Genomic DNA, 23448 nt, shown 5'->3' with positions numbered 1-23448 from the left:
TCTAAACACATCACAATGCCACTACTGGCAGCATGTCAAAGCAGCTGATATATACTCAAACAGTTTCGATCAATGGACTTTTCCACAACTGAAGCTTGCGGGGGAAAACAATGACACTTTCCTATGAAGATCCAAGAATCTCCTTCTCTGCCTGACTCCTGTGTGGTTTGATTTGCTTGCTCCACTCCTCTGCCAACTCACGTACTGTATGCAAATGAATGCAAAGTGTAGTATGCCCTTGATTAATCAATTCACAGTGTATTGATCTGCACTGTCTGAGTGGGCCAGGTAGAGGCTATGGCTAAAGGGCTGATGTCATCCGCACAGGCAGACAACCAGGAGGAATGCCTCATCTTTACTCACACAAAAGCCTGCTACACTGCGCTTTCAGGCATTATTTATCGATCAATGGCGCACTTTAGGAAACGAAATCCAGCATCCTGGCATGAGAAGAATAAGCTAAAGGGACTGATCCATTTTACTGTCCTCTGCTAGGCTCCACTGACAGAAATTTGTCTGATCGACTCAGAGTGAAAGAGACGAGGTTTGATCCCAGAAACCATTGATTTCCAGCTCGCATTAAGACAGTTTTGGGAACGGTGGCTATTCAAGAATGACAAAGAGGAAATGAGGAAAACTAGACGAGGACCAATTCAGAGGTAGGGGACGGGGCACAGGTAAGATTGATGAGCAGGATGAGAGAGCTGTGAGGCGCAGCGGTGATTGATTGAGGAGCCTGAGGAGGAAGGGCAGCCAGGTAAATGGGGGTCTCTCACCTCTGTCGGCAGACTCTGATTGGCTCCGTTCTCCAGCAGGAACTTCACCACCTCCAGGTGGTTCTCCTGAGCGGCCATATAGAGAGGACTAAAGCCTTTCTGTGATGGAGAGAGATGCAACAGGAACGACCATGAAGAGATGTACATATACACACACTTAAAGACGATCAAAAGCATAGATACATATACACAGACTTAAAGAAAAAAAACAATGACTACAGTCATTTCCAGTGTATTAGCCACATCAGATAGTACAGTACAGTGCTTTATGCAAATTAATATAAAAAAAGAGAGACTGTGTATTGACAGTACATGTACCTGTGTATTAACTGAGGCACATAGCCTTATGAATCAGAATCAGGTTGTGCTTTAATCATTAATAAAAATTAAGAAAAGAAATACATTCCCATGTACAGTATAGCTCATCCCTGTGTGTTAACCTCATAGTCTTGAAATTATGGTTCTACTTCAAAAACAGAATGCCCATACATACTGTATATTTACACTGTTTAACAGCAGCTTGTCTTAGACACATTATTTATTATCATTTGTTTATGGTCACAACAAGAACTAAACCAATACACCAAAAATGTAATCTCTCCGAGCCTAACCTGTGACTGGGCGTTCACGTTGGCGCCAAAATGGGCAAGCTCGGCCACCACCTTCTCCTGGCCAGCCAGCGCAGCGATGTGGAGAGCCGTGTTCCCTTTCTACCAGGAGAGGAAGGACAGTGCAGCCACATTAACCCACATAGTGAAGGCCCCAGGCCCCACTCAAGAGCACAAGAGCACTCCTATCTGGACTCAAAACAGGCCCTATGAAACACTGACACGTGTACCATACCATACCATACCATACTGCCTCCTTAGAGCAAAGGGATAACTATATAAGGGGATTTGCCAGTGCTGATATGTTCACCCTGTACATATACAGCGACTTGCCACAGGTACAAATGGATGACAATGGAGTCTTTTTTTATCTTTTGTCTTTTTCTGTATCTTCATTAAGTTTGTAGATAGTATTCTACAGACTAAGTTTGGGCACATAACGTCCCTTACACTTTAAAGGGATATTTTCAAATGCAACAGGTTGGATAATTGCACTTTGAGTTGGTGGGTGGGGTTGTGGGTACCTTTGTGGTGGTCTCCAAGTTGATGCCATGGTGTAACAACTCCAGCACCATCTTGACATGCCCCTCTTTCGACGCCAAGTGCAAGGCGTTGAGCCCATTCTGCAGAAAAAAGGGCAATGGATCAAGGAAATTAGCATCTTAGTTAGAGTAGGATGGGCTTCACTTTGAGTGATGAAATATCCTGTTCCTGGCTGCATCTCACCCCTGCAAAGGCTTTGCTTTCTGGAGCTACAAGATGATATTTTACAACAGCAGTCTGGACGTTTAGTTACAAATTGCTTTGTCCAGTAAAAGCAACCTGTTGGACACAGAACACTCACTGCAGACAAATGTATACAGTATGCATCTTCTTTTTTAGATAAATACCACAACCAACCTTCAACAGAAAAACCTCTTTAGGATGAATAGGTGAATAGGCTAAACCAGGGGTTCCCAAACTTTTCCATGACAAGGCCCCCCAAATACTAGGTTCTGGCCAAGGACCCCCCTTGATGTGTTATTAAACCCATCGACAATACTACGGCAAATGTAAAAATACATTAAGCTAATCCTAATAATTATTTTAGCCACAAGCACTTCGCGATGGAGCATACAGTGTGTAAAAATTGCATTTGGGGCTTTCTGCTATATGAGAGCTATCACTCTACTATTATTCCCAGTCATTATCATGAGAAATATAATGTTCAGACATGTGTCACATTATTATAATGGCATTGTATATCAACCCTCATAGTAATAGGTATATTTTAAAATTTTCAAATGTATTTATTTGTTTCTTTTATTTTTCCTTCCAACTTGCTGAGGCCCCCTGGCACCCCCTCGTGGCCCCCCAGGGGGCCCCGGCCCCCACTTTGAAAACCACTGGGCTAAACCACACATGTGTTGATGGCTTCAACATGTTTGTCTCATCTGTGCTGAAAAACAAGCTGGAAGGATTACACAACCGTAGTGCTGCTGCTACAGCCTTGTCAGTCAGGGTGCAGTACCGCTGCTGACCACATGGGGTCTTAACAAGCCGCCACACAGACATGCCAGCATCTCTCTGTCCTCTGCAGCAGCCCTCACGTCTGGTGAGCAACATGCTGCATCTGCAGTGCATGCGCACACAAACAAGAGAGAAGAAGAAAGACAGAGAGAGAGAGAGACAGGCAGTGGGGAGGAGAGAGAGAGACAGAGAGAATAAGAGAGAGAGAGAGAGAGAGAGAGAGAGAGAGAGAGAGATGTGCACAGACAGTGGGCGGTCTCACGAGGGGGATTCTGCAGACAGCAACACGTGCCTGTGAATGAGCCCCTCATCTCGTCGTCGCACACTGCATGAGCTCACTGCTAATCTTCAGCAAACAGGGGAATACCTCACCTTCACGGCCAGCCCAGGCTGCTAATGACCAGATTACCAGTCATACAACAAACTTCACTACTGAGTGCATAGCATGCCATTCTATCCTACAGATCACAATATCCTTTCAAGTAAGACATCCAAACAAGCTATTTTCAGCCCCATAAAATATACATATTAACCGACGTACATTAAAAATGCATAACCATTACATTCCAAAGCATCAAGCAAATACCTAATAATGTCTAATCATGGCAGAGGAAGTACCAGTCATCCTGGTGATAAGAGCACTGCAGCAATGCCAGCACACACTAAAATAAATGGCTTGACATTAGCGATTCATTCTTGTCATCAGCATGGTCACTCCTCCGCTGCCACGGATCACTGCTGGAGAGAGGGGTGCCTCTAAATGGGGGGGGGGGAGAGGATCAGGGATGATAGGTGGCCTGTGAGTCATCACATGACAAAGAGACACAGCTTAGTCATCCAACACAATCACAGCCACCCTGATTGGGAGGAGAGGCAGGTGTTTATTCTCCATGTTAGACTGCACCTCAAGCAATATCGGTGGACTGGGGGTGGTGGTGGTGGGGGGGGGTCAATTAAATTAATTTCATTTGTATAGTGCCACTGAGCATTACATTGTGACAAGGTGAGAAAGAGAGCACAGAGACAACACACAACAACCATCCCACAGAAATACGTTATGAGGATAATTTGTGATAGCAACCCAGTGGAGTAAAAAGCCCAATCATATGAGGAGTAATCTCAAGAAGCTTTCGGCTTGGGGCTAGTGGGACAGGCACTGGTTGCTCTCTGAGTCTCCTCTCTCTGTCTGTGTCTTTCAGCGTGACGTAATGCTCACTCACTAACAGTCTGCAACTTTGTGGAGAGAGCTGTGCGGGGTCCTGGCTTCCAAACAAACACTGACTGGTCTCTGTCTGTCTGTTGTGCTTTCCCCTTCTGAGAATCACTGCATGAGTTGCACAAGTAGCTTGTGTGTGTGTATGTGTGTGAGTGTGTGTATGTGAGTTTAAGTGTGTGTGCGTGTGTGCTTATGTGTGTGTGTTTATGTGTGCATGCGTACATGTATGTGTGTATGTCTGTGTGTGTGTGTGTGTGTGTGTGTGTGTACGTGAATGCAGAGAGGCCGCTGGCATAGCGAGTCGGCGCACGGCCTCTGCAGCCCTAGACGTGGGCACGGCGCCAGCCGCCTCCGTGTGGAGTTGCCCCATGTCCACTTGCGGAGCTTTGAACGCGGCCCAGACGCCATCCGCTGCTCCAGAGAGAGGGGGCAGAGCGAGATGGGCCAACCCAGCTGCAAACTCCCAGCATGCAACAGGGCGAAAGGAGAGAGGCGGTGGATCAAGATGAATGAGGAGCGGGAGTGGGATTGAGGGAGACACGCAGAGAACGTGGGAAGATATGTTAACAACTGTGGGAGTGAGATACATTAGACATACAGAGACAAAGAGATGGATGAGGCAGAGAGAGAGAGAGAGGAGAGATAGACAAAGAGACAGAGAGAGGCAGGGAAGGAGATTCAAACCACTGGTGTCACCAATTATCAGCATTTCCAAATTAACACATGACCATCATCATACTATAAACATAGCTGTGGGTCACACTAGAGGGGCACAAGGGGGGTTGATTAAAAGCACAAACAAACATAAACCCCCCCCCCCACACACACACACACACACACACAGACACACACACACACACACATATGCGCCTGCATGCACACTCTCACACTTACACCACAAATACACATAATCACAATAATCTCAAGACCACTGACTGAGTCAAATCTAAATAGCAATTAATACTTGTAGGCTTTCCGGTGATTAATCCAGAGGATATCCGAATGATCTACAACTCATTAATGGCTTTCTGTAGAGCCCAGCATTGTCCTTGTGGTAAGCGGCATAAGGGCGAGTGCACAGAGGCTACGACCTGGGGAGAATAAGGTATGAGTATAAAAAGGCACTGCAGGGCTGCCAGGCCCAATATAGCATCTACCCTGTCAGTCTGGAAGGGCAGAAATGCTGTTATGTGGAACATTTGGGGAGAGAAAACAGGCTCATGGGAATCTGTGGAAAAACACAGCTGCCAGCGGAGAGATATTTGGTTTGGCACTGCTCTGCCCCGGGGGCTGCTGCTAGCCCCTGCCGTTTGGAGATGGGAAACCCCGAGTCAAGTGCGGTCCACTGGCCCACAGGACCACGGCCGAGTGGAGCGGGTGGCACTGTGACGGCAACAGCCTCGATGAGAGCAAGGCCAGTCGCCGCAATGGTCAGTCATTCATGACGGAGCATTGTCATCTGTCCTGGTTTGCGGTGCGCTCATGAGATGTCATTCATTTTGGCTGTTGTTGCTTTTTCTGCTGACAGCTAAATTAGCCATTTCTTACCGGGTGAAAAAGTTTCCCCAATCAATAGTGCAATGGTTAGATTGGTATGTCAGATTACTATAATGAACTTAAATGGGCTAGTTATTACCTCAGAGCAACGCTATTTATGATTTAGGCGTCCCATTCCAAATGTATTACATGGACCATAAACTTCAGGCCCTTAATGAAACCTTTAATAACATGTCAATAGACTTAACTCAATCAGCTGAAAAACAATGGCAAAAATGAGCTGATGCACAAACACTTATGTGTACAGCAACGAAAGAGTGAAGAAACGTTGGAAAGTCTTTTCTCACCTGATTGGCTAGATTGATGTCTATGCCATTCTTGATGTGGTCTAGGGCCTTGTCCAAGTTTCCCGAACGAGCTGCTCGCAGGTAACTAGTTGTAGCATCCGCCTGCATACAGAGAGAAAGAGACAGAAAGATGGAGATGGACAGGTTATATTTACTATACACACACACACACACACACACACACAAAGAGTACACACACACACACACACACACACACACACACACACACACACACACACACACACACACACACACACACTGTGTCAGCTAGTATCATCTCAACAAATGTGTTTTGTGCATCCATACATGTAGTAAAATTGCATGTCTACATCAAAATCCTCTCACACATGATGTGGCCAAAAATAAGAGAAGCTAAAGGTCTCCTGAATTACAGAGCAGTAGGTGTCAGGACAATTCTGTGTGTCTGAATATCACTCTAATGGCCCAGACATCCATACCCACAGCCTGGGGAGGGGGTATAGAACGCAAGTCCATTGTATCTGCTACCGCTATAGCATTGCCTGACCCTCCGTCTCTATGGTTGCCTCTGTCTGTCCATGCAAGTTTTTCAATCGGTAAGTGGGGAATGTGACCTTTTCTCCCTCACCCTTTGTCCAAGTCTTTAAATCTTTGAAGTGGTAAAGGTTTTCATCTTGTGACTCTTTAACCATTCATTCATTCATGCGTCCAGCTATTTTACATTCAGATCCAGACTACTCTTCTTCCCACCGTGCAGACCTCCATCTTGGTCCTTTTAAAATGAAACGAGGACAAATCATAAAATATTGAGATGTTCCATGTCAAAAACTCTGTCACAAAAGGAGTCCAGTCCACTGATGCTAACTGGTATGCACTTGTGTTGGCATACTTTCTGTTAACGTCATTCCATCTCTCCTGTCTCCATCTCTTCCTGGGTACTTTCATTAGATATTCCATTCCTGTCCTCTCTCTCTCTTTCTTCTCTGGCTACTGTTCTGCCTTTCAACTCATCTCACATCCCTGCGGAATAGCCAGGCCGAGGCCTCTTCTCTTTCTTTCTTTTGCATCCCTCCATCTTTTCCGCACCTCCCTCTGCCACTCTCTCTCTCTCTCTGTGTTCTTCTCCTGGGCGATGTTGGATTGAATGTGCTGCATCACAGCTCTGGGCAAACATCTCTCCAACAACATGTGCAGGAAGGTCAGTCAGTTCATGACTTTGTATATTAGAGCACAGACTGTGCATAATAGCTCTTTATTATGAAGCTGTTGTATGTGTGTGTGTGTGTGTGTGTGTCTGTGCGGGTGAGTGAGCAATGGAATATCTGTCTGCTATCATCCAGCCATGTCTGTTTGAGTGTCTACATATGTGTATGTATGTGTGTGTGTGTGTGTTACATGCAAGTATCTATTAATTGCTTACATGTTTTTGAGTGTACATTTATCAATGGTCAAAAGTAATTTCCTCGAAAAACAAGCAAAGGGGCTGCTTGGACTTCCATGTTATTTCCCATTCTGCTGACTTGTGTGCTGCACAAATCAATTTAAACCCTTTCCTCTCCTCTCCCTCCCCACTTCATCCCTCCACCTCTCCCCTCACAGCCTCTCTCCCTCCCTCCCTCAGTTCACTTGAATCGGCAGCTTTGATGTGTTCCTAGGTTGTGGCGGTCCACCCAGCCCATTCATTGGTAGTCGCCATGTGCTGCCAGTGCGTCAATTTATGCCCCCCAAGCCCCTAGTGTGAGGCTCAGGAGCTAAACACACATCATTTACAGACTCACACCCTCCCCAGGTCCTCAGTCTTACATGAGACCCCCTCCTTCACACTCTGCTTCTCAAATCCTGCCATCCATCACGTCACCCTTCTGTGTGTTCCAGCGCCATACTTCTTCTTCCCCCTTTTTCACTTGGACTTTCCATCTCCATCACAGTGTTATGCTTTCTGCAGTCACTCCACCCTCCTTTCCTTTCCTTCCTTCCTTCTCTCTCTCTCTCTCTCTCTCTCTCTCTCTCTCTCTTCTGTCTCTCTCTCTCTCTTTCTCTCATGTTGTTGTGATGAGATGCAGTGCGACGACAGCAGACAAACTCGTGTCTGGGCTAAATAAGAGAGGGAGAGAGAGAGAGAGAGGGAGAGAGAGGGAGAGGGGGAGAAGGAGAAGGAGAGGGGAGAAGAGAGATAGAAAGGGGGAGAGAAAAGAGGGGAGAAACTGTTGAGAGATGGGCAGAGATTGGAGAGTAATACACAGAGATGCACTAAAGCTCCTTCATCTGCCTTGGCAACACGCCCTGCGTCTCACATGTCAGGGCCAGCTAAGTGCTACTCTACACATGAGGAGGATGCTGCAGAAAGGAGTCAAATTGTGTGTGTGTGTGTGTGTGTGTGTGTGTGTGTGTGTGTGTGTGTGTGTGTGTGTGTGTGTGTTGTGCCACACATGTAGTCAGAGAGACTATACCACACTATATTTTTGTGGTTGTGCCTGCTTCTAACCCTGTGTGTATGTATGATGTATGATGTGTGTGTGTGTGTGTGTGTGTGTGTGTGTGTGTGTGTGTGTGTGTGTGTGTGTGTGTGTGTGTGTGTGTGTGTGTGTGTGTGTGGTGTGAGGCACATGGGGAGGGTGTGTATTGTGATACCTATTTGCCCCTTGGTCTCAGTGTGATCACACATAAGCTGTGTGCTCAGCAAAGCTAAAAGTGGAAAAAGAGGAACGACACCACTGGGGGTCAAATGCCCAGAACGATGGTCAAAATCCACTACAGACAACTGATATACACTTCACAAACTGTACATCACTTGTAGAAGGCATTTGTTGTCATTTTCTGTACATACACAATCACAAAACACACATACACTATTACAATCACAGATACAAAGAAAAAAGGCACCATCAAAAGATACACAGTATTGATTACTCCACCAGATGAAATTACTCGGCATACAGAAATCACTCCAGTTACAAACACGCACAACATTCACAAAGCACACGAAATGCGAAACTATTACAATAGCCAACAAAAATATTTTTTAAAGGTTGGTTAAAACCATAAGACGTGTGGAAAAGCACTACTAAAAACCGGACTGTCAATAGATAGCCACAGCACGACAAATACGAGACCTCCAAAAACAGGAGCTTCCAGAAGACACAAGAGACTGCAACGAAGAAGAAGAAGAAGAACAAGAAGAAGAAGAAGAAAAGGAGAAGATAAACAAGAGGAGGAAGAAGAGAGAGAAGTAGAAAGGCAAGAACAACAAGCATGGCACATAAAAAAAGATACGTCAAGAGAGTCAGAATAACAAGAACAATTAGCAGAGGCTGTGGAAGAACGTCACGACACAATGTCACCAAGCGGCCACATTTACGCGAGAGCAGCGAAAAGAATCGAGGCACCACGACACAAAGCAGAGGAGGAGTTGGAGAGAGGGAGGGGGTAGGGAGGGTTTATATATTTACTCTTTCATCAAAGTGCCATATTCCATGGGCCTCCAACGAGCCTCTCTCAGACCTCACACTACTGTCCTGTTCGAATAGCCAGCGCTGGACCACATGGGCCTAGAAGACATACACCACATAGAGACAACAAAACCTGTTAATACACACCCATGCTCACACCTTGCCACAAACACACACATATACATACACACAAATGCATGGAGGCACACACATACACACACACACACACACACACACACACACACACACACACACACACACACACACACACACACACACACACACACACACACACACACACACACTGCAAATAGATACATGAATGAGGACACAACCCACACACAGAGCAGCACAAACACAAATAAAAATCTGCATCAACTGGCACAATTTGCCACAGAGTAAGCACTTGTCAACACTGTGTGGTCCACTAAAATGTGCAATTTACACAGATGAAATGCAGTACTGTACATGAGAAATTATGGAAAGCCATGATACACAGAAGTATATGATGCTGCCACAATCACCACTTTTTGAATGACAAATACAAGGACAATCTTACAATTAGTGGAATTTGCTTGACATACATTCTCATACATTCTCTCATAATTTACATTATGGTCAAAATCCAGATATTTCTGAACCTTTGTAATCACTCACAGATCACAGATCTTTCACAGTCACAGATCTTTCTGTGACTCATTTCCAGTTTACCACTGATATGTGAAATCAAGTTCGGCCCTTGTGACTATGACTTCTACAACACCAAACCAGAGCAAAAAAAAGCCTTTTCCTCCCTACCTCAAAGAACAAAAACAATATCATCTCTACAAACCCCTAAAGCTCTGTGCACAGTCCTGAAAACAAACTAACACCTGTAAGCACAGACTTGATGATTAATGGCTCAGTCTAGAGGGCTTTAATCAGGGAACAGGCTCCACTGTCAGCCTGTAACTCCCATGCAAACGCACATCTCTCCAATAACAACACATCTGATCGACTGAACACAACTGACAAGTGAAAAGCACCAGGGTGGAAAGAGAAGTGTCTGGAAATACAGAGTGACCACTCAGGAGAGCACAAAAACAACCTGAGAGAGAGTGAGAGAGCTAGGGAGCGAGTGAGTGAGAGCATGGATGAAAACAAGGGAAGAAAGGGGGGGAAGTGGAAAAAATGCTGGATGATGTAACTGGAAGACATCTACTCCTGAGTGCCCTTAAAGGCCTATGAACGACTAACATGTTTGAGCTTGCATGGCGTCAGACAACCGGCTGGAGTAACGTCACTTGCTTAAAGTCTAGAGGTCTGGTTCTGACTTCATACTGGGTCATAGTTCATAAATCCAAATGACGGATATCATTGTATGATTATGGCATATAAAAATAAATATTTGATTTAAAATGAATTGATACCACTGTAGTATTATCAGAATCAGCACACATGTTTTCTGCAGTTGAAATGTATACATGATTTTGCAGTTCCATTTTCAGGTAAAATGGATATGGGCATGTGGAGGGCATGCAAGCTGTATGTCGGCCCTAAAACATAGAGCTTGCTCGTAAGTTACACAAATGTCAAATGTCATCCAGACCATGGGACTCTTATTAAGATGCATGCCCTTGAAAGTCAATTAAGACATGGATATCTTTTTTAATTGTGAGCCATAAATTAATTTCACCACAAATTAAAACTTTGAGTTACACCATTGGACTGTGTGGGCCCTCCTGGCTGCCTACTGGGGCATTAAATCCAGGCCGGGCCTGAAGGATCATTTGAGCACACAAGATTAAACTCATGCATCACAGAAATGACTATGCAGAGAGTCGTCTCGGAGCGGCCGGCCGGTGACAAATGGCAGCATTTAAGATGTCTGACCTCCTTCGACCATGCAGAGTATTTACACGGGCTATCTGGACCACACCCGCGATGGGCTATCTTACCAGGGACATGGACCGAAAACAAACTAAATAGCACTGTCAAGTCAAGTCAAGTCAAGTCAAAAAAGCACATTTTAAAGACCCTGCTTTACATAAACAAAACGATAATAAAAATAAAAAATAAATATATAGTCAAAGAATAGTTGTAAAGATCATTGAAACATAAAACACAAGGTAAAAATCATTTTAAAAATAAAGAATAATTAGTAAGCAAAAAAAACAAAGGCAAAGTAGTTAAAAAAAGTAATGATTAGAAACAGATTCAAGACAAATCTGAGAAATGAATTTAAACTGGCACAGTTGGGGCCTTTTAATGTCATCCAAATATATTAAAAATTCACCATGGTTTAACAAAATGGGACCTGAGAAAAATGATTATATTTATCCATTTACTGATTTATAAACAAGCAATAGTGCTTTAAAGTCAATTCTGTGACTTACTGGAAATGCTAAAACAAAAAAAATAAATGGACAGGTCAAGACAAATCTGAATGAATAAACACATTGCCAAATATATTAAATTAGGTTTCAAAATCATGGAAAAATGATTATATATCATTATATGCCCAAATGCTGTGGAGGTCCACTGAAAATGCCCAATCTACCTACCCCTCTCAACTGTACCACATAGCCTACAGTAGTCCCAACTATTCTTTCTAAACCAGCTGATTCTAATGACCACAACTTTTCAGCCAGATAGATAAGCTAATTAGTGAAAACACCTGTGGACACAAGTGCACAAATATCAATCTTGTGCTAATCTAATGCAGAAAGCAAATTATTCATAATGCTTGTAGTTCTCTAACCTCTACAAGGTGTTTCCAAACAAAGCTCCAATTTAATTTAGTTTAGTTAAAATTATGGCTAAACCTGCTGATCCTAATTAATACAGATCTCCAGTAAATCAGCTCATTATATCACCTGTGTTAAGTGCAGCGGAAGAAGGGATTTTACTTTCAGGGGTTTATCCATCTTTCTCACTCAACTCTTAGGAGAGGGGCTATTGGTGCGTTCAGGCCACCAGGGAATATCAGGGACCGCCCCATGATTAAGTTGTTTTTCCCACTGCGAGTGCTTTGCTGTCGGAATGTGTGAAAAACATGGACACTCACTACTCTTGAATAAACAACTGTATGTGTTTCAAAATATGGTGCAAGACGCTTGTCAAAGAAGGATATGCAGCTTTCAGATACAACTGAATGCAAGCAGATATACCATGTTGACCAACCATTTTAAGTAAATGCCAATATTTGCAAAAGTGCTGTCAAAAACAATCACACTCAAATGGAAATCAATGAGGGCTATTTGATACACTCCATGGAAACTACATGGACAAAAAAAGGCTTGCTCAGCAGGTTAGATGGCTCACTGGCTAACTGTCATATCACATAAGCAAAATATGAGTGTTAAAGTGTGTAAGTAAATGGCAGAACTCAGCCTGATTGGCAGCAGGTGCTGCGTCAGCAGCCTACAGAAGAGAGTCGCGCCATTTTATTTTCCCATCATTAAAAGAGCAGGGTCTCCACTGGAGGTTGCAGGCTGGGGGAATTAGCGTCGCTCACACGTTACAACTCATCGGCAGTCCCCACGGAGCAGTTGCGTGGTTAACTACGCCCAGTCAGATCACCAACTCCAACAGGTAGGGGAAATTAGTCTGCCCCAAGCAACCCCACCGCCACCACCCTTCTCAACACACCATGACATCATCACAACAGAGCGGCAGTGATGTGAGACTGTGCCAATTAGCACGGCGAGTCAACGAGCGCGCGTGCTCACGGGGGAATCCGTCAAGCGCTGATTGGAACCAGGGCAACTGCGTGACTGACAACGCAAAACGGCTTCTCAGGTTTGAAACGTGTGACTTTACAGCAACTCCATAGCAAAAAATCTGTCACTCACACAGAGAAAAAAATACAGGTCTCTTTTTTTCTTTCCTCTCATTCCTTACACACTGAAACACAAGCACCAACAACACATATCCAAAGACATTAAGAGAACGCATACAACACACTAAAAATAGTCCTTCAGGTACACAGCAGCAGGGACACAATAAATGCAGGGAATGAACCCTCAGGGGTTTACTCCCAGACCCACTTCTGCACACAGAGACAGACCTATGATGACAAAGCCACAAGTAATACACTAATAAAGCCTTTATAAGCAATAAATCAACCTGCTCCTCCATTCGCACACATGCATGAACACATACATACACACGCACACACACGCACACACACACACACATATGCAGGCACACATACACACACACAAGCACACATGCACGCCAAGACGCACACACACGCACACACACACACACACACACACACACACACACACACACACACACACACACACACACACACACACACACACACAGATCCTATTACAGGCTCTGAGAAATACTATGCTCTGGTGGCGGTGTGCATTGGTATGTGTCTGGAACATGTATGTCACTGTGCATCCCTTAGTAAGCTCTGCTGTAGCTGAATTATAGCTGAATTGCCACATCCACTGAGAGCAGGGGAACTAATGCAAAAAGCCTTCTAAAACAATCACGAGAAGGTCACTATGCTCCACAATCTATAAATAAGGATCTATAATTATACCGCCTATTCTTATCCTCTTGTCTTCCTATTGCAGAACACTCAGTCCATCCCATAGACTCCCTTTCATCAGGCACCAGAGAAAGAAACACATTTCCGCTATTTCCTCAGGCCACTGGATATGACATGACAGACTGTTTTAATCCAGACTGTCATCGCCATCTAGAAAATAATTTCCTAATTTCCGTTCATGCTCAGTTGTTCCAAGACGCCCGTCCTTTTTCTAAAAAAATTCTACACAGTCATTGAGGCAGGGACTTGAGGGACTGTGCACCTCTGCATGGGCTAGCCTGACGTTGATTAGAATGGGTGGGGATCACACGTAAATCAAAGCCAAAATGACTCATGGGGATATAAATTTGCATGGATCAATACTCTTGAAAGGTCTCATCTATCGGCTACTAAAAAAGAAGTCTAGCTGTGGTGCAACCTGCACTGTACCCGGCGACCCGGGTTCGATTCCCGCCCCGTGGTCCTTTCCGGATCCCACTCCTGCTCTCTCTCCCATTCACTTCCTGTCACTCTCCACTGTCACTATCATTAAAGGCATAAACAGCCCAAAAAAATATACTTAAAAAAATAAGTAATAATAATAAATAATAATAATAATAATAATAAAATAAGTCTAGACCAAAAGGTGTGGAAAAGATACCAAATACCAACACAGCCAGTGGTGGCATTATTATGGTATGAGGTTGGCCATCAGAACACCAACTTAGTGCATAGAAAGGACAATGAAGGTTATAGATGTAGGGCATGAGGTTTGTGTGGGTGGTCATTTTGCAAGAAGGACCAGTGTGAGTGGAAGGCAAGGTCCTCATCTGAACCATGCAACAAATCAATCAAGTCCCACAGGCAGGACTGTGTACTGAATGGGATTTGATAAAATATTGATACACAGCAAAAGTCTGAATACTGTATATGCATAGATGTGTATGTGTTTGTGTGCATGTACACGTGTGTGTGTGTATGTGTGTGTGTGTGTGTGTGTGTGTGTGTGTGTGTGTGTGTTTGTGTGTGTGTGTGTGAGTGAGTGTGTGAGAGAGAGATAGAGAGAGAGAATGAGGAATGAGCTTGGAATGTGATAGAAAGCCAAGATAAAATTTGCAATTGTATAAAAGCATGTGTGTTTGTGTACATTACTGTAAGATCAAGAGGACTCCACATACATTTAATAAAACACATAAAATAGGCTAAAATCCCATTGTAACGCATTATGCTCCACACAATTCCAGTTAGCGCACTCATCCTTGACATAGCTGCACTGTCTAAAAGCAACTTCAGTCCCCTGGAAAGCTGAGAGCAAAACTGTGCCTCTCCAAATCCGATCAAGCGCAAGACCACACACACTCTCACACACACACTTAGACACGAACACACAGACAGAACACACACGCAAATTCTCATCCAGAGGCAGCACCTGTACTGGTGCAGAAAGCATTGTGAAATGTACATACGGATAGTCGTGCTCAAGACATACAATAAATAAAGAGGACTCCAATTTGAGCGTCCTGATGAAAGAATGATGAGCTACATAAATATATGGAGCTTCCAGCTTTCTGTCCCGTTCCTCCTCCAATGCTAAAACAGAAGCTCTGAAATATTGATGGTTTGTGTCAGGTCACTGCCTCTACCATCCATTAGAAACAAAGCAGACTCTCTCTCTCTCTCTCTCTCTCTCTCTCTCTTTCTTCCTCTTTACCACACCCCTCATCCCACCATTCCTCCCATTTCCCTGAAACACGGTTGGACACAATATAGACTGAGGGAGCAAGAAACATGTGTGTAATGGGTGAGTATGCACTCACAAACACACACATACGGTACATACACAATCGCCACCCCTCACACACCCATGCTCAGAGATAAACACACACACACACACACACACACACACACACACACACACACACACACACAACAAACATACATACATACATACACACACACACACATGAACACACACACACACAAACACACACACACACACACACACACACACACACACAAACATACATACATAACACACACACACACATGAACACACACACACACACACACACACACACACACACACACACACACACACACACACACACACACACACACACCTTCACACAGCAGCCAGCCAGTGGTTTGTGATCAATAGCTATGAGAGGCACTGCCACCCAGATCATATTCACGATGCTGAGATGCAGTCCCTATTGTCTGCCCGCTGCACGCAGGGTGCCGCACCCATATCTCTGTGTGCAATCAGAGCCACTCGTCTCTCATCTCCTTTCATCTGCATCCCTCCATCCCTCCCTCCCTCCATCCCTCCATCCCTCCCTCCCTCCCTCCCTCCCTCCCTCCCTCCATTCCTTCTCTCGCTCCCGCTCTCACTTGATCTCACACACGGAATTCGTTTGGTCCCGCTCTGTTTTTTTTTCCCATGATGCTTTGCAGTCCCATGCTTTTTACTGTAAGACACACCGCCTCTCTCCTGATGTGTGCAGCATCCGACAGTTTCTAATCAAAATCTCCCAATCCTCACCCACCATCCATCCCTCCCTTCTTTTTCACACTGGTACCCTTCTTCATTCCATCCCTACACTAGAGCAGCAGTCCCTTGCAGGCACATCACATTGCAGTGTTCCATACTGCCATTCTGCGTCTCTCTCTGTCTCTCTCTCTCTTTCTATCTCTCTCTATGTCTCTCTTTCTATCTCTCTTTCTTCCACTCTCCCAGTTTAAATCTCTATTTCTCTCTCTCTCTCTCTCACTCTATTGCTCTCTTTCTCCCACTCTCCCAGTTTAAATCTCTATTTCTCTTTCTCCCACTCTCCCAGTTTAAATCTCTTTCTTTCTTTCTGTCTCTCTCTCACTTCAATATTCATGTGAAGACTGCAGAAGGTCCTGCAGCCGAGCATGCTGGGTAGTGGGCTTTGCCAGTCTCTTACTGTAATTACATCATCACTCTGAGCAGCTGATGCTGGAGTCCATCACACTCTCTGGACATGATCAGAGTGTTCTTGCAATTGATCAACACATACACACACACACACACACACACACACACACACACACACACACACACACACACACACACTGAGAGAAGGAGAGAGAGAGTGAGATAGAGATAAAGAGAGAGAGAGAGAGAGAGAGAGAGAGAGAGAGAGAAAGGCTGCTGCTATTTGCCAAACTTATATTCAAATCTTCAGCACAAATATTACAATATTAGAATACAAAAGAATGGAAATCTATTTCTCATTATGTTATAAACCTATCAAACATTTCTGCTATCAATTCCAACACAAAGGAATGTGAGGAACGAGAAAACTATATTTATTAAGCCCTCTGTGTTTGGGCGTCTTATCTATCTAGGGTTCATTATGGAGTCTCTTAAATGAGAGGGGAAAAAAGATGCCTTTGCATTGAACTGATGAGGAGATGAAAGCAGAGTGCACAGGCAAGCAGGGGAAGAGGAGAGACGAGAGAGACAGGAATAAGGAAATGACAACCGTGGAGGATGTGAGAATGCACTGAGGTGTCGGAGCAAAAGCCCAGTGAGTGGGGGGACATAATAAGCTTGTGTCCAGTAAGGCTCTCTGTGTCCATTCAAGCTGGAAAGACAAACCAGCACAGCTCACAGGAACTACAGTAGTCTGTGCTATTGCAATGTGTTGCAAAAGCTAACTAGCATTACAAACACTTTGTCATTGGTCATTGTCACAGTCCTGACAGTGACTAAATTAGCTGCTAGATCACATTGTGTAAAATGACAACACACCACCAAAGCTGTCTGGCCAGTCAATCAAACTGTGATTCCAGTGTGGATGACAGCCTTTACCTCACTAATGTCACCTGCAACTCACCTGTGTGGTCCTCCACCTCATTTCTGCACTTTACCTGCATACGTTCTGATCTTGTCTAAACCATTTGACTGTAGCTAAGTTGGTACGGCTGCATTTCCTATACTGTACATGCATGTATCCTCTGTAACCTCTCCCCACTAGCACTGATCCCCATGGTCATTTCTCAGCAAAAGCCCATTTCCAGACCAACCCTGAGGCTGTCGGGTCTTGTTGGCTATTAAACTGAAAGGACTTGGAAGAAAATGAGACCATGGCATAAACGGCGAACAAGAAGGGCCCACACAGAGGGGACGCAGAGGGGACGGAGAGAGAGAGAGAGAGAGAGAGAGAGAGAGAGAGAGAGAGAGGAGAGACAGGCAGAATGGGTCATAAGGTCTTTTGTGCTTAATGAAAACAAACGCAGCTCCACTGGTAAATATTTGCACACCCTAACCGCCACGACCGCTGTTCTTTTCATGGCTAAATTGACCTATTCAGAGTGAGTTCTTTTGAAAGGAGCTGGGCTGGAGCTACACACATGGCTTTTTGCTTTTTATTTCACTGGGCGGGACACGCGTAGAAAAAGGGGCCGTGTTACGGTCTTCGGAAATAAGACTGTCAGGCCAGAAGGCAAAGTGGGCCACTCTGCGAGAGAGTAGCGTGGAGAGAGCAGTGTGGAGGAGCAGGCTAATGGCACACATATCTGCAGGGCCACAGCTGAAATTTGGAGCCTCTCTTTCTGGAGCGCGTGAGGTTGAGCTGGATTCTCCTCCCGAGCTCCATCAGTTATTTATTTATTTCTCTTTTTCGGAGTGATCGCCGTTACTAGAGGGCATCCATGAATTTGTGTGTGTGTGTGTGTGTGTGTGTGTCTCTGTGTGTGTGTGTGTGTGTGTGTGTGTGTGTATGTATGGGTGCTCTCGTGTGATCTCTACCTTGCTTTGCCAGAGGGGCTAACACCACCTGCATACGATGGCAGATATATGAAGCATGAAAAAGAGAAAGAGGGAGAGAAAGAAGAGAGAGAAGAGAGAGATAAGAGAGAGAGAATAGGGACAGCAGCAAGGAATGAAGAATTGTGTGTGTATCTCATTAACTATGCAATGTGTGTATTGGTACACATGCGGAAGCAGAAAGTGTGCACATATGCGCGTGTGTGTGTGTGTGTGTGTGTGTGTGTGTGTGTGTGTGAAGGCGGCACAAGGGAGCACAGGAGCACATTAATAATGAAGAGAAGAGTGGAGCATCTCGCACAACTCGTTCTCCACTGTCCTCCCAAATCTCTCTCTCTCGCACACACACCATAGCACACTCCCAGCTTCACCCATCTAGCACAGAACACCCATCACAGCCCAGCCCAGCACAGCACTGCACTGCTCTGTCTCTTCCACGACCTAAAACGCAGACTGGCACGTACATCAGCAGCAAACAGTGACGAGGACCCTGAATGATCCATGAAACGTGCAGGAAAAAAGAGAAACAGATGACAGTTACAACACCACCACATTTTCATAGTGCAAACACCTGATTGACATCATTTGTAATCCGCGGTAGCATCAGCTACAAGGCCATAATTAGAAATAGATTGAACCACTTTAGACATTATTTTCCAGGCTCACCATGCATTGGTAAATTATGAAACTGTCAACTGCCAAGGCTACCCAAATTCCCCGAGAGAGAGCGAGAGACAGCGGCTTTGGACAGTTTTCCTATAATGCCGCTCCACAAATACACAGCTGGGCATGTGGAGGGATGAGGCCGCCCCTGGCCAGCTGTAATCAGAGCCGCAGCCCAGGCAGAGGAGCCTGTCGTGGGGGAGAGAGTGGGGATTGATTTATCCCTCCATCCCACAACACCACCCAACCCGCCCCTCCACCCGCTCACTGGTGATGTGGCTGCATTACGCGGCTAATGCCGTCACCCTGGGAGCACAGCTGGGCGGCACATGGATAATTTAAAGGTTACAGATGCTCCGTGCTTGTGACAGGGTGACACTGCCAGGGCAGCGTGCTCAATCGCATCAGGGCCATGGGGAGGCGGAGGCTGTGGCCTCACATGCCATCACTGGGCTCGTCTTGGGGACAGGTGTACAAAATGAATGAGTTTATATACCCCACATGATCATCTGGATCCAGCTCAGAATGCAGATGCTGGAATTTGGTTTCACTTGGGTTCATATTGCGTGATGGGCGACGAGTCTTTATGTTCATCCGTTCATTTCTAGAATGTGACCCACACAGAGAGAAAATGGCTGGTCATAGACACAAACACAGAAAGCAAATGCTGTAGCACAGAGCAAAGATGGACGCGGCCGTCCAGTGCTCCCGGGTTCCAGGTGCAGTGTCATAGTTTTGGTTCCTGAATGGAGTCTTGGGTGGGGAATGCACGCTAAGACCTTTCAGGACACTCAGAGGGACGTTTGTGGACAGTGACCTTCCCCTTTTGTGACAGTGAGTGACTGACTAGCAAACAGCCTCTGTCAGGAATCAAGAGAAGAGGGCTCAACTGGAGCTGACTCACACCCTCATGCAGAGGTCGACATACACACACGCGTGATTCTTCTGTTCATCACAAAAACACTAACACACAAAAACAAACACACACACACATACGCATACATACATGTGTGATCCTTCTGCTCATCACAAAAACACACAAACATACATACTGTACACATACACATACAGTACAGATACACATACACATACACACACACTTACACATTATTTCTCTTTCTTTCTTAAAGGTTATCTCTCTCTTTCTCTCTCTCTCCCTCTCTCTCTCTCACACACACACACACATAACAGTCATTACAGTTTTTCTCAGTTGCTTTGGTGCTTTTCTCACATCACTATTAACATGTGCACAGCATTTCTCAAAACAATTAGTGCAAACTGCAAAACCTAGTGGATAACCTGCAAAAGCACGTCACTTGCTCAAAATGGATAGTCCATTCCTCAAAAGCAAGTATTTATGTCAATGAAACTGCCAGTGTCATCAAAATGAGAAGTCTTGACACCATCGTTTATGAACAAGATAGTCAAATGGCTTTGTCATGTTTTCATTACGAAAGTTTATGCTCTCAGTGTTTTCCCATGCAAAAAAAGGTCAGAACTCGGTGACACTACCTGAAAATGTTCAAGACAGCACTATACAGTACAGCCATTTGAAAACTACAGTAAAGTTACAAATGGCAGTAGTTAGGGGAGTAAGTGAGTACAAGACAATGAATATATACGTTTCACAGTTTTACTGTATTGCAATTCGACAGCATTGTGACAGAATTTGATAACTAGTTCACCTATTTTGTATGTAATGACTCAAGCAATGAAATTACTATTAGTTTTATTGGGAACGACTATCCATAAGTATAGTTCATTTTGACTGACATGACAAAGCAACTGATACATGTTCAAAAGCATTTGCAATTTGTTCAGAGGAAGGAGAAGTTGCTACTATGATGTGCACAAATGACTAAATGTTGTGGAGGTTGAACTAATAGTTATGAGAATTTTCATTCTGATCTGAGAAAAGCACCAAAGCGACTGAGAAAAACTGTAAATGTATTCAACACAATTTATTTCTTCAAAATCATTGCAATGCATATTATGCACCCATACACAAACTGCCATCAACACTGTCATCACTGTTATAATCTAGTCCTACTGTGTACCCCACACCATAGAAAATGCTGAGCATATTCACACATCATGCAAGCACTGAGTCACTGTTTCTCTCTCTCCATTCCTCTTTTGTCTTCCTGTTCTCCTTCTCTTCATCCTCCCTTCCACATGCCCCTCCCCTTGCATACACATGAACACATACACACAAACACACACACACACACACACACACACACACAGAGTCCTTTTCCAAAGGCAGGCACGTGACCAGGGTGGTGAGCAGTAGGCACAGCAGCAGGCAAGTGCCTCTTTTCCTCTCTCCCTCTCTCCTTCTCTCTTTCTCGCTCTCTATTTCATAACACGCCCCCTCAGGTGTCCTAACTCTACTCTCCTCTGCCCCTGGCCGAGAGCAGAAATGAGCGATAGTCTCGTTACGGACTTCACAAATGAGCAGGAGGAGCAAGGACAAGCGGGGTGATAGATGAATCACTGACAGGAATACAGAGAGAGAGAGAGAGAATACAAAGGAGAGATAGGAAAGGAGAGATAGAGAAAGAGGAAGAATGGAGATGGAGAGATGAGCATTAGAAATGTAGGGGGAGATGTGATGTCTAGTGCTGGGAACTGAGGTCGAAGTGCTGCACTTGATATGACTTACTGTAATAGTCGTCTATATTTACCTTTGCCAAGGAGGTTGTTCTGGTGCAGCTTATGTGTCTGTCTGTCTGTCTGACAGCAGAATTATGCAAAACCACTGGCCTAATTTTCATGAAACCTGGCGGGTTTGGTGGGATGTATTATGGTTTAAAGGAAGAACCCATCACATTTGGGAGCGCTCTCCATTTTCCCTTCCAGTTACATATGACATGAGCTGTCAAACACGGAAAACAGCAATTAGGTTACTATTTTTAGTGTGGTGAAATGACGGATAGATGGATGGATGGACAGATGGATATACAGGCAGACAGACAGGGATGCATGGATGGATGGATGGATGGATAGATATCCAGATATCTAAATATACTGATAGATAGCTAGATGGATAGATACATTGATAAATAGCTTGATAGATTTTATTAAAATGTAAAACAAATCTGAGCACTACTAAAACAGGATTCACAGAGGATTATGTAACACATCTGGCTTTTGTGACCTTTAAAATCCATTATATGTGAGTCTATCCGTGAGCATGCATACATGCAACCAAGGTCATGATGCTTGTTCTTTGGGTGTTGTGAATCTGAGTGTGTATGAGTGTGTGTGTGTATGTGTGTGTGTGTGTTGCAGAGAGAGGAGGATTAGCAGAGACAAGGTCTTTCCCACTGTGTCTGTTTGTGCTTCTGACACCAAGTCCTTACTAATACCTCTGTGGGTGTCCCGTTGTAGTACACTGGGGAGCATGCATACATGAGTGTGTTTGTGTGTGTGTGTGTGTGTGTGTGAGTGTGAGTGTGTGTGTGTGTGTGAGTGTGAGTGTGTGTGTGTGTCTGTGTGTGTGTGTGTGTGTGTGTGTGTGGGGGTTACTGTTACCATCTGTAAACATTACTATATTTTGCATCCCCAAACAGCACGTCCCTCAAGACCAACTCCAACTCTCTGCAGAGCACCATGGCACATAGTCCTTTTAGGCAAGTCCCTCCACTCGGCGGCATTTTGGGCACTTATGGGGCATATTACAGGCAGAACTGGGCGTGCGCAAGGCTTCACGACACCAACCTTGCTCCAGCAGCTGCAAGATCACAATACATGATTGGCACGATGTATTCACAACACACCACATGATTGGCACGATGTATTCACATGTCGACTTTTGGTGGCGGAAGGGCCAGAATATGTGTAGGTGGCTGCCATGTTTGTGTTACGAACTAACCACACACACACACACCCCACCGCACCCCCTCTTGCCCTGCATAACCCGATGCTCATCTTTAAAGGCTATATCACGAACACTGTAGCACACAAAAAGACTCATGTTTGTGCTGACTCCTGTGCTCATCTCCTAATGACACATCCCTAGGGGTCCTTTTTTGGCCGTCGCTGCCCATGATAACGGATGCTGCTGAAACTGAAAATG

The 23448-nt window shown here is 44.8% G+C and overlaps 1 protein-coding gene across 5 annotated transcripts in view; it reads right to left on the bottom strand.

The window, feature by feature from the left end:
• Positions 1 to 23448, bottom strand: part of ank1b (ankyrin 1, erythrocytic b) — a 78569-nt gene that overhangs the window by 35687 nt on the left and 19434 nt on the right. For all 5 annotated transcript variants that reach the window (XM_048259123.1, XM_048259125.1, XM_048259126.1 and 2 more), the window contains exons 2-5: positions 5954 to 6055; positions 1909 to 2007; positions 1388 to 1486; positions 777 to 875 (exon numbers count right to left, since the gene is read on the bottom strand). In XM_048259123.1, coding sequence (XP_048115080.1) covers positions 777 to 875; positions 1388 to 1486; positions 1909 to 2007; positions 5954 to 6055 — 399 coding nt within the window. The remainder of the gene's footprint in view (positions 1 to 776; positions 876 to 1387; positions 1487 to 1908; positions 2008 to 5953; positions 6056 to 23448) is intronic.

Source organism: Alosa alosa, chromosome 12, assembly GCF_017589495.1.
Source record: "Alosa alosa isolate M-15738 ecotype Scorff River chromosome 12, AALO_Geno_1.1, whole genome shotgun sequence".
Classification (NCBI taxonomy): domain Eukaryota; kingdom Metazoa; phylum Chordata; class Actinopteri; order Clupeiformes; family Clupeidae; genus Alosa; species Alosa alosa.
Note: the sequence above shows the minus strand (reverse complement) of the source record. Positions and strands in the feature narration are given on the sequence as shown.